The sequence below is a fragment of the Solanum stenotomum genome, chromosome 3, assembly GCF_019186545.1.
Source record: "Solanum stenotomum isolate F172 chromosome 3, ASM1918654v1, whole genome shotgun sequence".
Taxonomy (NCBI): Eukaryota; Viridiplantae; Streptophyta; class Magnoliopsida; order Solanales; family Solanaceae; genus Solanum; species Solanum stenotomum.
The window spans coordinates 59865132-59879002 of record NC_064284.1 but is presented as its reverse complement, the minus strand read 5'-3'; the positions used below and the strand labels follow the sequence as shown (position 1 = coordinate 59879002).

Below are 13871 nucleotides of genomic sequence, written 5' to 3'. Positions count from 1 at the left end.
TAATAGTTTGTTTGACCAAGCTTTTGAAAGGTTGAAAATGTTTTTTTCCTTCAAAAAGTGAGGTATTTGATCAAACATTTGTGAGAAAATAAGTAATTGCGGGGAGTAATGGAAGCTATAAAAAAAATAGAAAAGCACTTCTTTGAAAAATTACTTTTGAGAAAAATACGCTTAGAAATACTTCAAATTTTTTTGTCAAAAACTAATTTGCCCAAAATGTGCCATTTAAATTTATCGGTAGAAAACAGGTTGTTTTTTCTCAAAAAAATAATATTTTTTCTTCAAAATAAGCTGATTTTAAAAGTTTGATCAAATAGAGTATAAATAGAAAACTCACATTATTGTTATTATTATTGATTTTCCACATCAACTAAATTCAAATTAGAGGAAATCCCACCTTAGGTGGTGAAACACTCTCTAACAAATGTGACTTTGTATCCTAGAGACGAACTCAAGACTTTTGATTAAGAATAAATGAATAATTATCCGTTATCACTCGACCATAGTCCACAACCCTGATTGGTCTCACATTATTATTATTATTCAAGAAAACATAAATATCTTTCTTATTACCAAAACACACCCAAAATAAAAGCTATAATTGTGCTAAAATTGCTATATATTAGTGAAAAACATATCAAATGAAATATAGCAAAAGCGCGTTAAATTAGCAATACATCTCGGCAACACCACATAATCAAATAATTATTTGTTTTTTTTTTTATAAAAAAAAAACAACAATAAAATCTTTCATAATTGTACTAAAATCCCTATATATAGCTATCTTATTTGCCAGCAAATACCAACAAACTATCTATACTCAATATCATTCATCATTATTCTCACAATATTTATTTTTTTCATTTTCATTCAACAACTTCAATCAACATTTGTTATTATTTCTTCCCAGATTATTTTTAAAAAAAATATAAACATCGATAAGTCGATAACTATGAAACTCTTATCGGAGATGGCTACGTGTGATTCACACGGACAAAATTCGTCGTATTTCCTAGGGTGGCAAGAGTACGAGAAAAACCCGTACGATGAAATTCAGAATCCAAAAGGAATAATACAAATGGGTCTCGCAGAAAATCAGGTAAACAATTTTTCTGATTTTATTATATATATTCTTCTTTTTTTTTTTTTTTTTACGATACATATTGTATATTTTATTTTATTTTATTTTTCGCGTTACGCAGCTTTCTTTCGATTTATTGGAGTCTTGGCTTGCCCAAAACCCAGACGCAGCTGGATTTAAGAGAAATGGAGAGTCTATATTTAGAGAACTTGCTTTATTTCAAGATTACCATGGCCTTCCTGACTTCAAAAATGTACGTTACATATCCACTTTAATTTATTTATATATTTTTTTGAATAATAATATTTTTACGTATTGAGTACTTGTCAATTAGTTATAGAGTAATGTATGTGAATACCGTGATCTTTTCAGACTCTACTTATAAAATTATAGAGAAAAGTACTGAAAACACTCCTAAACTCGACGTGAATTATTAGTTTCATTCCTCGAACTATTGACAACCTTAAAAATACCCCTTTACTTGTAACATGAGTAAAATACATCCCTTAATTCTTGCCAAGTTTAGGGGTGTACTTTTTCAACACTTTTCTCAGGTTTTTATTAAGAGTCTCATGCTCCTACGAGAGTTTGAGACCACTTGTTATATGTCTTGTGGGGGATGTATCTAACTTCAGTTAGTTAAGTAGCTGAGTGTTTTTTAAGGCTGTCAATAATTTAAAAAACGAAACTAATAAATTACTTTCAAGTTCAATATCAAAAGTGTTTTCAGTACTTTTTTCCGAATTAAATTATATAGAATTTGTTGTTGTTAGTAGTTGTTAAGTTATCATAATCTCACATTTTTATGTTTAAAAAATGTAGGCATTGGTTCAATTTATGTCTGAAATTAGAGGAAATAAAGTTACCTTTAATCCAAACAAGCTTGTCCTTACCGCCGGCGCTACTTCCGCAAATGAGACGCTCATGTTTTGCCTCGCCAACCCGGGCGACGCTTTTCTCCTTCCTACCCCTTACTACCCCGGGTACGTTACATTTTTTTTATATTGTCAGTGTATATAAGTTAAATTATTTTGATTACATTACTTATGTTACATTTGTACGTATGCAGATTTGATCGAGACTTAAAATGGAGGACCGGGGCTGAAATAGTTCCAATACAATGTACAAGTTCAAATGGTTTTCGAATTACACAATCCGCTCTTGAAGAATCTTATAAATTAGCGAAAACTCGCAACCTTAGAGTTAAAGGGGTGCTAGTGACTAACCCATCGAACCCATTGGGCACGGCATTAACACGTAACGAGCTCGAGCTACTTGTTAGCTTCGTTGCAGAAAAGGGGATTCATCTTATTAGCGATGAAATATATTCAGGCACGGTTTTTAATTCGCCTAAATTCGTTAGTGTTATGGAAGTATTAATCGAAAATAATTACATGTATACTGAAGTTTGGGGCCGAGTTCATATTGTCTATAGCCTTTCGAAAGATTTAGGCCTTCCCGGTTTCCGAATCGGGGCGATTTACACGAACGACGCGATTATTGTCTCCGCGGCTACAAAAATGTCGAGTTTTGGGTTAATTTCTTCGCAAACTCAATATCTTTTATCGGCTATGCTAGCCGATAAAAAGTTTACGAAGAAATACATCTCTGAAAATCAAAAGAGGCTCAAGAAAAGACATGCAATGTTAGTGAAAGGACTTGAGAGTACTGGAATTAGTTGTCTTGAGAGCAATGCCGGTTTATTTTGTTGGGTAGATATGAGACATTTATTAAAGACCAATACATTTGAGGCAGAAATTGAGCTATGGAAGAAAATAGTTTATGAAGTTAAGCTTAATATTTCGCCCGGATCGTCATGCCATTGTACTGAACCGGGTTGGTTTCGTGCATGTTTTGCGAACATGTCAGAAGATACATTGAATCTCGCTATTCAACGTATTAAAATTTTTGTTGATTCCTCTGATGTGATTGGTACCAATGTTGACCAAACTAATCAGACTAATCAGAATACAAGTACAAGTCCAAAGAAGAAGTTATTTGCCAAGTGGGGTTTTCGGCTATCATTCAACGACAGAGAACGATAGTCTATGTGAACAGAAGGCCGATTCAGAATTCAAATTTGATATCGCCGATGTGAACATTCCCTTTGTCCATGGTGATTTTTTATAACTCAATATTTTTAGAAATTGAGTTTTCAATTATTTTTATTTTTTTTTAATCAAAACTATACTTTTTTTTTGTGTGTTTTTAATGTAGAGAATGCACTCGGTCCATGTGATGGACGAGAAGTGTTTTTTCATTTTCATTATTTTTAAATGCACTCGGTCCATGTGATGGATGAGAAGTGTTTATTTCATATTTCATCATTCGTTGTAAAAAAAAAACATACTACAAAATATATATGTGTGAAATCTTATTGAATTGTTCAAACTATAGCATTATTTCACAAGTTTTCTTGAATTATTCGTCATTTGCATCATATGATATTGGTCCTATTTGATATATAAAACACTACATGGTTATATGATACACATTGTTTATTTAGATTTCAGTTATCATTCTAAAATTAAAAGGGCATAAAATAATATTAAAAAATTATATGGCAAGTATACGAATTAATGGGAATAACATGCTACAATATGGATGCGGCGAAACTAACGGCAACACACCATGTCTTTTATATATATATATATATATATATATATTCATTAATAGATTTGAATATTTTTTTTAATATATATAATAGGAGGGGGAGAAAAGAAAAAGATCATATGGCTCAAGTTAAGACTTGTTCAACACAAAGAAACTCAAATCATAGTCGGATTTAAGACTATTTCTGTGAATTAAACAAAAGTCATTGTCATTGGCTCGAGTTATATACTATGTAAGAAAAAAAATTAAAATATAAATATAGCAAGATCACGTCATTTTGAATTCAATGATTCTAAAGGTGTGTGTAGAGGATTTTTTTTTCATGTTTGATTAGTTAAATTTTTTGAAAAATACATTCATTATATTTTTGAAAGTGACTTTTTATGTACTATTTATTACCATTTTAGCAAATTTTTACGTATAAAATTATCTTTAGCAGGAAAAATACTAAGTTCAAATAAATCTATACCCTACATTCCCCTCTAGATTCATACGAAGCATATATAATTAAAAAAAAATCTATTAAATAAATATAAATAATAAATTTCAAATGACTAATAAAACATTGACTCATTGAATTCATGAATATCACTATTTGTTCATTCTCACATATGATAACGTGATTCTCTAGTTCTAGACTTCTAGGCATTCCCATACTTGGCAAATTGAGGAATAAGTTAATAATTTGTTTTTGCTAGATAACTTCACCAACTACGTAAGTGGGTAAAGTTGGTTGCAAGTAATCTCAGTTTTTTAATGCATTTGACTTTGTACCATTTCTAAATTTGGGCCTTCACTTGATATAATCAGACTCGTAACCACGATTTCGAAAGGATGATTTACTATTACGAAAAGATATATTTAAAATATAAATTTAATCGGTTTGAACTTTTCCTTCTTAATGTTGAACTGTTAAATTTTAAAAATTATAAGTCCAACATAAATAATACTACTAGTTTTAAATTTTGATATGCACATTTGATTTAATTATATAAAATATTTACGGTGCTAATTTTTTTTTAGGAATTTCCAATATTGTAACACACTTGTATTTTTTTAAAGATTAAAGCAAAAAAACAAAAGAAAAATTGATTGAAATGCCACAAGTGTTACTGATAACCACTTGGAGGGGTGTTACTAAAAAAAAATAAGATAGATATAAAATTTAAATTTCTATCTTTGCTTAGAGGTACACCCAATCATCATTATATTATTATATGTTACTTTTAATATGGATTCACACCTCTATATTTAAATATTTTTTAAAAATATAACACTACTATATATGATTTAGAAAGAGGAGCATGGATTCACGTGAACACACGGAACCCCCTCTAGATTTGCCTCTGGATATGATAATATATTTGAGCGTTCATTAATTTGTATTTTTTTTTTATTCTTTATTCAAATTTCAGTGTTAAGTAATTTTTATTGAAATTGGTCGAAATTTGATTAAATCTCAATTCGTATTGAGAAGGAGACTTTTGAGTACTTATTGAATGAGTTTTACTAGTATTATTTTTTTAGTGATTAGTCAATAGTTCAGCTTAGCTAGCTTACTTTACGTTGAGGTCAATTTTTTATAATTAATTATTATTATTTTTCTTATTACGGTATTATACCGAACCATGTTATGTTTCATTATATATCACATTTAAATAAATATTAGACAGAACTAAAGACAAAGTTGACTTTTACTTCACAAACATGAGTTATTGTTTGTTTGAATAAAATTTTAAAATTTACTGATTTAAAAAGGTTTTTTTTTTTAATTTGTTATTTGGTGATAAAATATGAGTTTTTTTTTTCAAAAAAAAAAAATCTTTCTATCATTGTAACTATGTGTTGCCAAAACCGTTTTAATAGGTTGGTGCAGTAATTAAGCCTGAAAACAAATAATTTTCCCCGAATATAAATTAAATATTCGAGATCAGGCAATATTTTATACGTATTCTTCAATATAATTATGATCCCAATTAAGAATTCTAACAAAATAAATCCCATTATGGGCAACATCAAAATGTATCATATTGATATTTAATATGAAGATATTTAACATATAAATATAATTTTCATCATTTTAATTTGACTATACATAAAATTTTAAAAGTAAAAAAGCTTTTAATTTTAGATTAAAAACGTGTATAATATATCAAAATACCTTTTGATCTTATGGTCTTAAATATATCACGTGAAGTGTTTAAAATTAAGAATTGTCTGATCAAGAAAAAAAGTATTGTATTTTTTTTATTATAATCGATGAGGGTTGGTAGTAATTATAAAATTATTGTAATAATAAGATATAATGCAAGTAGGAATTTTAAAACTATTTACTTGATTATGTTGACTCTATGCATGTGCCAAACGAAATAAATTAAAATGCTTATTATTGAGCACCATATGATATGCTTTCCGTTATAATTATAACCAACCAAACATATAGTTCGTTACAATTTATTTATTTATTATTCAAATTATTTTAGTTGTGATTCATTTAGCTTATCTGATTCTGGACGGTTGTTAAATTCATAATTTAACATATAGTGATCACCATAATATATGTGATGTTGTTTCTTTCTCTGAAAAATTAGATAATTAAGGTGTGCTCGGTACACAGAAAAATATATTTTCCATGAAAAATGCTCTTCAGAAAAATTAATGAATTTCTTACATAGTTTATTATATTATGTATAAAAAATATTATTTTAAAAATCATTTGTACATGATATAGATAAATACTATGGAAGGCAGGAGATGTGAGTCACAAGAGTGGGGTGAAGATGAATTGTACTGGAGAGCAGGGAGGATATAATTAACGTGTAATATGTAATATGTTGATATTGTTTTTTCTACTTCTACTTGAAAAATACTCATTTTTTTTACTTTTAAGGAACTTGTTTTCTCGAAGAATGTATTTCAAAAATTTTGACCAATCAAACGTGAAAAAATTTAAAAACATTCCATACCAAACACACCCTAATTATCCCTTACTAGTTGACTAATTAAATTTTGTGTTTAATTAAATCATCTAAGATAACGATAATTAACGATCGAGATCTCCCTGCTTTAACCTTTAATTTATAGTCAAATAATGTTTCATTTTTGGTTAGCAAAAGATATAGGCCTAAGACAAACTATTAATCAACAAAGATACTGAGCGTAATAAATTGAATTCACATGAAGACATAATGTTTAAACATTTTGGAACATAAATAACTTTAATTAGTACAATGTTGTTTCCAGTCAAAACATGGATTTCTAACACCAGATTTGACACTTAAATATTTTAATTAGGCTGATAAAATGAATACCAAGATTAAAATTAGGTGACTCAGGCCGCAAAAAAGACAATGTTAATTGTTTGTGTCCCTCACTAATGGGAAAAATGAGTTACATTATTGTTGTCTCTTACTTATACAGTCTTGAGAAATCTTCACCTGATCATAAATAGTTTTTAAAGTTAAATTAGGTTCAATATTAATTTTCTTATCATAACATTATTAGGGGTCGTTTGGTAGGCCGCATTAAAATAAATAGTCCATGTATTATGTGTGATATTATTTAGTACTATGTTTGATAGGAATTTGGGCCTATGTAGTATGTATAACTAATCCATGGATTAGTTATACCTCCTACATGGTATTATAGGATGTATTACTAATACCTTCCATTTGGAGGTATTAGTAATACATGGGATATAATACCACGGGATAAGNTAACGAATCCATGGATTAGTTATACCTCCTACATGGTATTATAGGATGTATTACTAATACCTTCCATTTGGAGGTATTAGTAATACATGGGCTATAATACCACGGGATAAGTCTATGTAAAGACAAAAATATCCCTCAAATCATTTTAATTATTTTGTTTATTTTATGTTTTATATTTGTACTAGTAAATTTATTTAAATAAATTAGCTTGCAAATTATTTAGAGAGAGTTGTTTGTTACTAAATAAATCCAATACAAATTAATACAATATATAAAATTGCATACATTTTAAAACTACAACTTGCAATATTTATGTATAAATGTAGATGGTTTATTCAATTTTACTATTGTTTACCGCCTTTTCAATTTTAAAAGTGATATATAATTTATCTTTTTTAAATTGAAAATTGACATTTTGTAAGTGAACAATTTACTAAGATGATAATTATTTATCCTCAAATAATTTAAGTGGGAAAAAAGGCAAACATGGCAACAAAATTGTTCTTCTCATAGCTAATTAGAAGGCCATAAAAAAATAATATTGTCTGGCAATTATTTATCTTAACCCAATTACATAATAATTCAAGGGTAAAATTGGAAAGAAGTTTTTTATAAAGTTTTAATCTAAACACAAGATGAGGTGGAAAATAATGAACCAAACACTTGATAAAAATAAACTCTGCATTACTAATCCCTGCATTATTAATCCTTGCATTACTAATCCCAACATTACTAATCCCTACACTATTAGTCTATGTACCAAACAACCCCTATTCTTGATTTACAAAATATAATGTTGGGTCAGTATGTTAAATATTGTATTAATTGTTCACTCTCCCTATGTCTAGTCCTCAGCTACGGGGTGAGGTTGGATGTTAAATGTCTCAATTGGTTGATCGGTAATAGACTGTTGTCTTATTTGATCTTGGACAAATCTCACCTTATGAACAAACTTTTAAGGTTAAGTTAAGTCTTAGAATTTTTCTTCTTTAAGGAATACAAACTAGCCTAATATTGTTACAAAATCATCCAATATACTACAAACGAAGCTACTCTTTGTAAGACTATTTGTGCAATAACTCAAACTCTCAAAGTTTGGTGTGCGAACAAAAGTTTCACATTAGTAATTGAAAAACAAAAATATAATTAAACTATAAGTAAGGTGTAAGAATACTCTTAACAATGTGATACTTTTTAAGAAAAAAAAAAACAGATGATATCGTCACACTAGCTATATTAAAATTATCTTTAGACTGACTAAACCCAACATCGAGAAGGCAATCCATAACAAAGATTTGATTGAAATTGAATGGTATGGGGAGTCATATGGGTTTCACATGAGTAGGTCATGCAAGAACATGCAAAAGAACATAGAAACACTACTTGCACAATAATTCTCCTAACTATTGTTAAGCAGGTTGGGTATTAGGGTTTCATTCAAGGATTAATAACCTACTATATATGTCTTTTTGTAGTTCATCCTAGACAATGTTGGTCATTTCAGATTAATGAACATGACACTTTGTCTCACCAATTATAAACTACATATTTCCCTACTTCCCTTACCTCTACATTTAATTCTCTTAGGACAAGAATAGGTTATCATACAATATATTCACCCATCGATTAATTCATTAATTTATATAACGTAATTTGATTGTGTAGAAAATTCTTTTTAAAAAACTTTTAAAATATGTGGCAATCTTAAACATGTCATGAGAGCTATTAAGTTTTAAAGTAAAAAATGTTCTCAAATATAGTGTCCAATAAAATAGGACAAAGACACTAGCATTTATTTCAGATTGTTCTTGTCTAAAGTGTCTGGACTATGGTCCATAAATTTTGTTGATATTTTATTGGAAAAGATATCTAATTAAACAAATATTTCTATCATATTTACGGATTCTCCTTATAGTTTGAAATAATTACATATGGTTTCACTAATTAGTTTTCATACCAAATTTCAAGTCAGATACAACTAGATACACATATTTTTGCTACTAGATACACTAAAATAGGTCGGAGAGAGGCGAGCGAGAGAAGGAGTCTATGTATTCCAGATACATGTGAATCACACTAGAAGCATGTATTTGAGATATCAAATACGTTCTAAAATACAAACACATAGGTGAGAGGTGAGTGAGATAGGAGAGAGGTGTGCGAGAGAGTCAAATACACTTGAATATAGTGTATTTGGAATAGATTGCACCTAATTTTGACCCTTGTATCTAACATACATGTATTTGGACGCGCTAGATACATATATCTAAAGTTCAAATTCTGGTAAGGAACGTAATACTACAAATTAGCGTAAATCTAAGTAATTAACTTCTAAAATAGTGAGATTTGTGTTATTTACCCCTTTTTTGAAAGATGGTGAAGAAACAAAATTATTAAATCCCAATAAAAGAAGACCATTTCTTCTATTTGAGATAATCACAGAACAAATACAGTTAAGATACGATATTACAATATATAAAGATACTTTTTATTATTTACCAAACATAATTTTATATTACAATACCTAGCAGATATGTGGTTTTCTAAATTTTGGATAACAATCACAAATTTTTAGGTTTATTTACGGAATATGAATGTGGATCTTCTTCTTATTGTGTCAAATTTGTTTCACTATGTATTGTATGGAATGGATATATAATATGATACATTCATCTTTTTTGACATTCACTATAGAAATATATGTATTGAATGGGTATACAAATTTGGTTACTCAAATCTTTTTTATACATGTTTAAGTTTAAGTAATATGTATACTAACTATGAAAATTGGTATAAAAGCCAGAGCTCACCAAATTTTATATTTATTGACTGTTTGAGTTTATGAAATGGATATAGAAACTGATATCTATAGATTGTGATATTCAATTTTAGGCGATATATATATCTAAGTTGGTATGCAAATAGGCACTCACCAAATTTTATATATTGTTAATTATTGGGATACTTTCACAATATAGTCACTCAAAATAAAATAATTGTGCTACATAGCTATAGTTTGATAATTACAAGCTATAGCTATATTTAAATGACAGTATTTGTATATTCAGTAATATATATGTATTTATACAAAATCTGAAAATTTGTATTTTTAAAAAAATAAGGAAAGGGCGGTAATTTCAGTTGTAGAAAGGAAAACAATCACTTAATTGATGCGATTATCTCTTTACCAAATAGGACTCATTCATACGAACAACACCAGGAATTCATGCTATCATTACCCTTCTGCAATTCAAACAATTTTATCATTATAGAAGCAAACAGGTAATACAATGGATTCAGCTCATTTGTATGTATGTTGAATTTTCGTGGAGAAACCTATATTTGATTTGCATTGATTCGTGTTTTTGATTTGCATTCATCTAGATGAAGAACTTGAAAAGGCAGAGCAATTGAACTGATTTGTATATGTATTTGTATAAATTTTCCATTAATAATTGGAGTTTCATTCGAACAACTGTTTGCAATTGTATTCTAATAGATTGAGAATTAACTAATTGGGAAAAAGGACAAATATATCCCCAAACTATCATAAATGGTATGTGTATACCCTTCGTTATACTTTACGTATGTATTTACCATTGCCGTCAATTTTTTAGGCTGTGTATACCCTCAACCCAAACGGAGGGACATGTGACATCATCCTAGCATTCATCCGATTTTAATTTATTTACCTAAAAATAAAATTACTCACTCAACTATCCATTTCTAAGATCCAATTAAGACCCGAATTAAAAATATGTTCCCAAAATCGCCAGATAGCAGCCTCCAAATTCGTCAATATGCCAAAATTTGAGATTATTATTCTACTGTGTGATTCAACTGAGGATTTTAACCTCAAATGCATTGTTCTCCACCCTTTAAAACATCTTGTCCTCCACCTCTAATCTATGCATTATTCTCTGTTGTTGCAATTTTGTGGGAAATTGTTTTTGTTCTCCAGTATTGCAATTTGTACATACAATTTCTTATGGATCGTTCTCCACCCTCTAATCTAAGTTTTCCAAAAGAAAATTGAATCAGTGGAATCGTTCATTAATCTCTTTTGATAGCCGGCGACGGAGCTCCGACATGTCGACGGTGCTCCGACATGTCAACGGAGCTAATGCAAAAAGAGGTGTCACCATCGCTAGCCTAACTCGTCAAAAAGACCTAAAAGACACAGAAGAAGAACTCCAAATTGTATTTGAAGGCAGTGCCACCCTAGATGGTTCTCAGTCACGACATCGCTGCCGCATCATGCCACCAAAATGATAATTGCCAATGCAATTCCGTGGGAAATCATCTCAGCAACACTATACGTTAAAAGCCTCAATTGAATCACAACAGGGCTCAATGAATTTGGAAATTAGAATTTGATGTTTAAGTTGGGTTTGGTCTTTAATTCAGGTCTTAATTGGATCTTAGAAATGGATAGTTGAGTGGGTAATTTTATTTTTAGGTAAATAAATTAAAATCGGATGAATGCCTAGGATGATGCCATGTGTCCCTCCGTTTGGGTTGAGGGTATACACAACCTAAAAAATTGACGGCAAGGGTATATACATACGTAAAGTCTAACGAAGGGTATACACATACCATTTATGATAGTTCGGGGGTATATTTTTCCTTATTTCCTAACTAATTTTTATCCATGATTGTATAATTACTCCATTGATAATTAGAGTTTTGGTTGAAGAATCGGTTTTTAGTTGTATTTGAATTGAGCGAGAGAGACAACTTGATATCTGCAATTTGAGTACGTAAATGTATATAAGTATAAATCAATTGTATAATCTACTGTAGTTTAATTTATGTCAAATTGTATATGTCCATAATCGTATACATATATTCATCAAAGATTATTTATAGACTTGTATGTTTTGTATATGTATAATTTTACATTATTTGTAGAATCATATAAGTTAGTGTTTGTATGTGTATAATTGATTGTTGGTGTAAATTATGTGGAAAAATTGTCTGTATAAGTTAACTAATTACGCTTGTAGTTGTGTAATTGACATAAATTTGATTTGTGGACTTGTATAATTTGATTGTTGACTTGTATATTTTGTATATGTATACTTTTACATTATTTGTTTTGTGAAAAAGTTGTTTGTTGAAAGTGTGTTTGTATATTTTTGAATTCCTGTTTGTATATGTACACATGAGTTATTTAATTCTGCTAAAAAAATGGGATGATGCAAACTATTACATTGCCTACGTTATCGAGGGGATAGTTTTTAGAGAAAATGTGTCTTACACAGAGTTGTATAATACATAAATTGTATATGCATAAAAAGTTGTAACTCAGTTGAATACGTATAAGTAGTTGTAACACTTTAGAGATAAACACTTCATATACAAAATCAGTTGAATACGTATAACACTTTAAATACAAACACTTCAAATACAAATACTTCATATACAAAATTATTTGAATACGTATAACACTTCAAATACAAACACTTCATATACAAAATCAGTTGAATACGTATAACACTTCATATACAAAATCATTGGAAACGTATAACACTTCAAATACAAACATCATATACAAAATCTGTTGAATACGTATAACACTTCAAATACAAACATCATATACAAAATCAGTTGAATACGTATAACACTTCAAATACAAACACTTCATATACAAAATCAGTTGAATACATACAACACTTCAAATACAAACACTTCATATGCAAAATCAGTTGAATACGTATAATACTTCAAATACAAACACTTAATATACAAAATCAGTTGAATACATATAAGAAGTTGAATACGTATAAACAGTTTTATACAAAAACTGTTGGTTGTATATGTATAAAACATGAAAAAAAATATTGGATAATCATCCATTTTTGTTTGATTCAATTATACACCTCTCGTGACTCTCCTAGAGGATGTGTCATCATCCATTATCCAACTGTAAATCTGAAAAATCAAAAGAAATTTCAATGATATACAAATACAAATCGAAAAATGATGAAGTCCCAAAAAAAATGTAAAGAGAATTTAAATGTAAAACAGTTACCTATAAATCAGGAATCACAATTGGGAGGGAACGAGTGAAAATTTCAAAATTTGAAATCAATTTTGATTGCGAGAATAAAGGAGAAAATAAGAGAAAGTGATTGAAGAGAGAATGGGTCCATTCGTATATAAGGAAAATAGTGTTGTACATGATTATACAAATAAGACGAATTGAAAAACATAATTACCGAGATTAAATGACTGTGAATGGTAATATAAACAAACATTAGCTATGGTAGATAATTAAGTAGCATAAGTTTGCTTAGCTATGTAATTTTTCCAAAATTATTTTAGTATATGAAATGGCTATACAAACTGATATCTATGAGTTGTGATATTCAATTTAGGTGATATTAGTTTCTATATCAATTTCATTCATTATGTGCTTATTTTTTTTAATTTAAGATTTCATTACATCTACCTCCATG

The 13871-nt window shown here is 28.9% G+C and overlaps 2 protein-coding genes across 2 annotated transcripts in view; one reads left to right on the top strand and one right to left on the bottom strand.

The window, feature by feature from the left end:
- The window catches only part of LOC125859849 (uncharacterized), a 662179-nt gene that overhangs the window by 73690 nt on the left and 574618 nt on the right, over positions 1–13871 (bottom strand). The gene's annotated exons all lie outside the window — the stretch shown is intronic.
- On the top strand, positions 891–3418 carry LOC125859844 (1-aminocyclopropane-1-carboxylate synthase 3-like). Its single transcript, XM_049539679.1, has 4 exons — positions 891–1099; positions 1203–1334; positions 1904–2064; positions 2151–3418. Exons 1-4 carry the CDS (start codon positions 953–955, stop codon positions 3124–3126), a joined length of 1416 nt encoding a protein of 471 aa, XP_049395636.1. The 5' UTR covers positions 891–952; the 3' UTR covers positions 3127–3418.

What these genes read in the sequence shown, in the direction of transcription:
- LOC125859844 (XM_049539679.1), top strand. Translation starts at nt 953, where the DNA reads ATGAAACTCTTATCGGAGATGGCTACGTGTGATTCACACGGACAAAAT. An exon ending in TGGGTCTCGCAGAAAATCAG is followed by an intron (nt 1,100 to 1,202) that starts GTAAACAATTTT and finishes CGCGTTACGCAG; the next exon opens with CTTTCTTTCGATTTATTGGA. An exon ending in GCCTTCCTGACTTCAAAAAT is followed by an intron (nt 1,335 to 1,903) that starts GTACGTTACATA and finishes TAAAAAATGTAG; the next exon opens with GCATTGGTTCAATTTATGTC.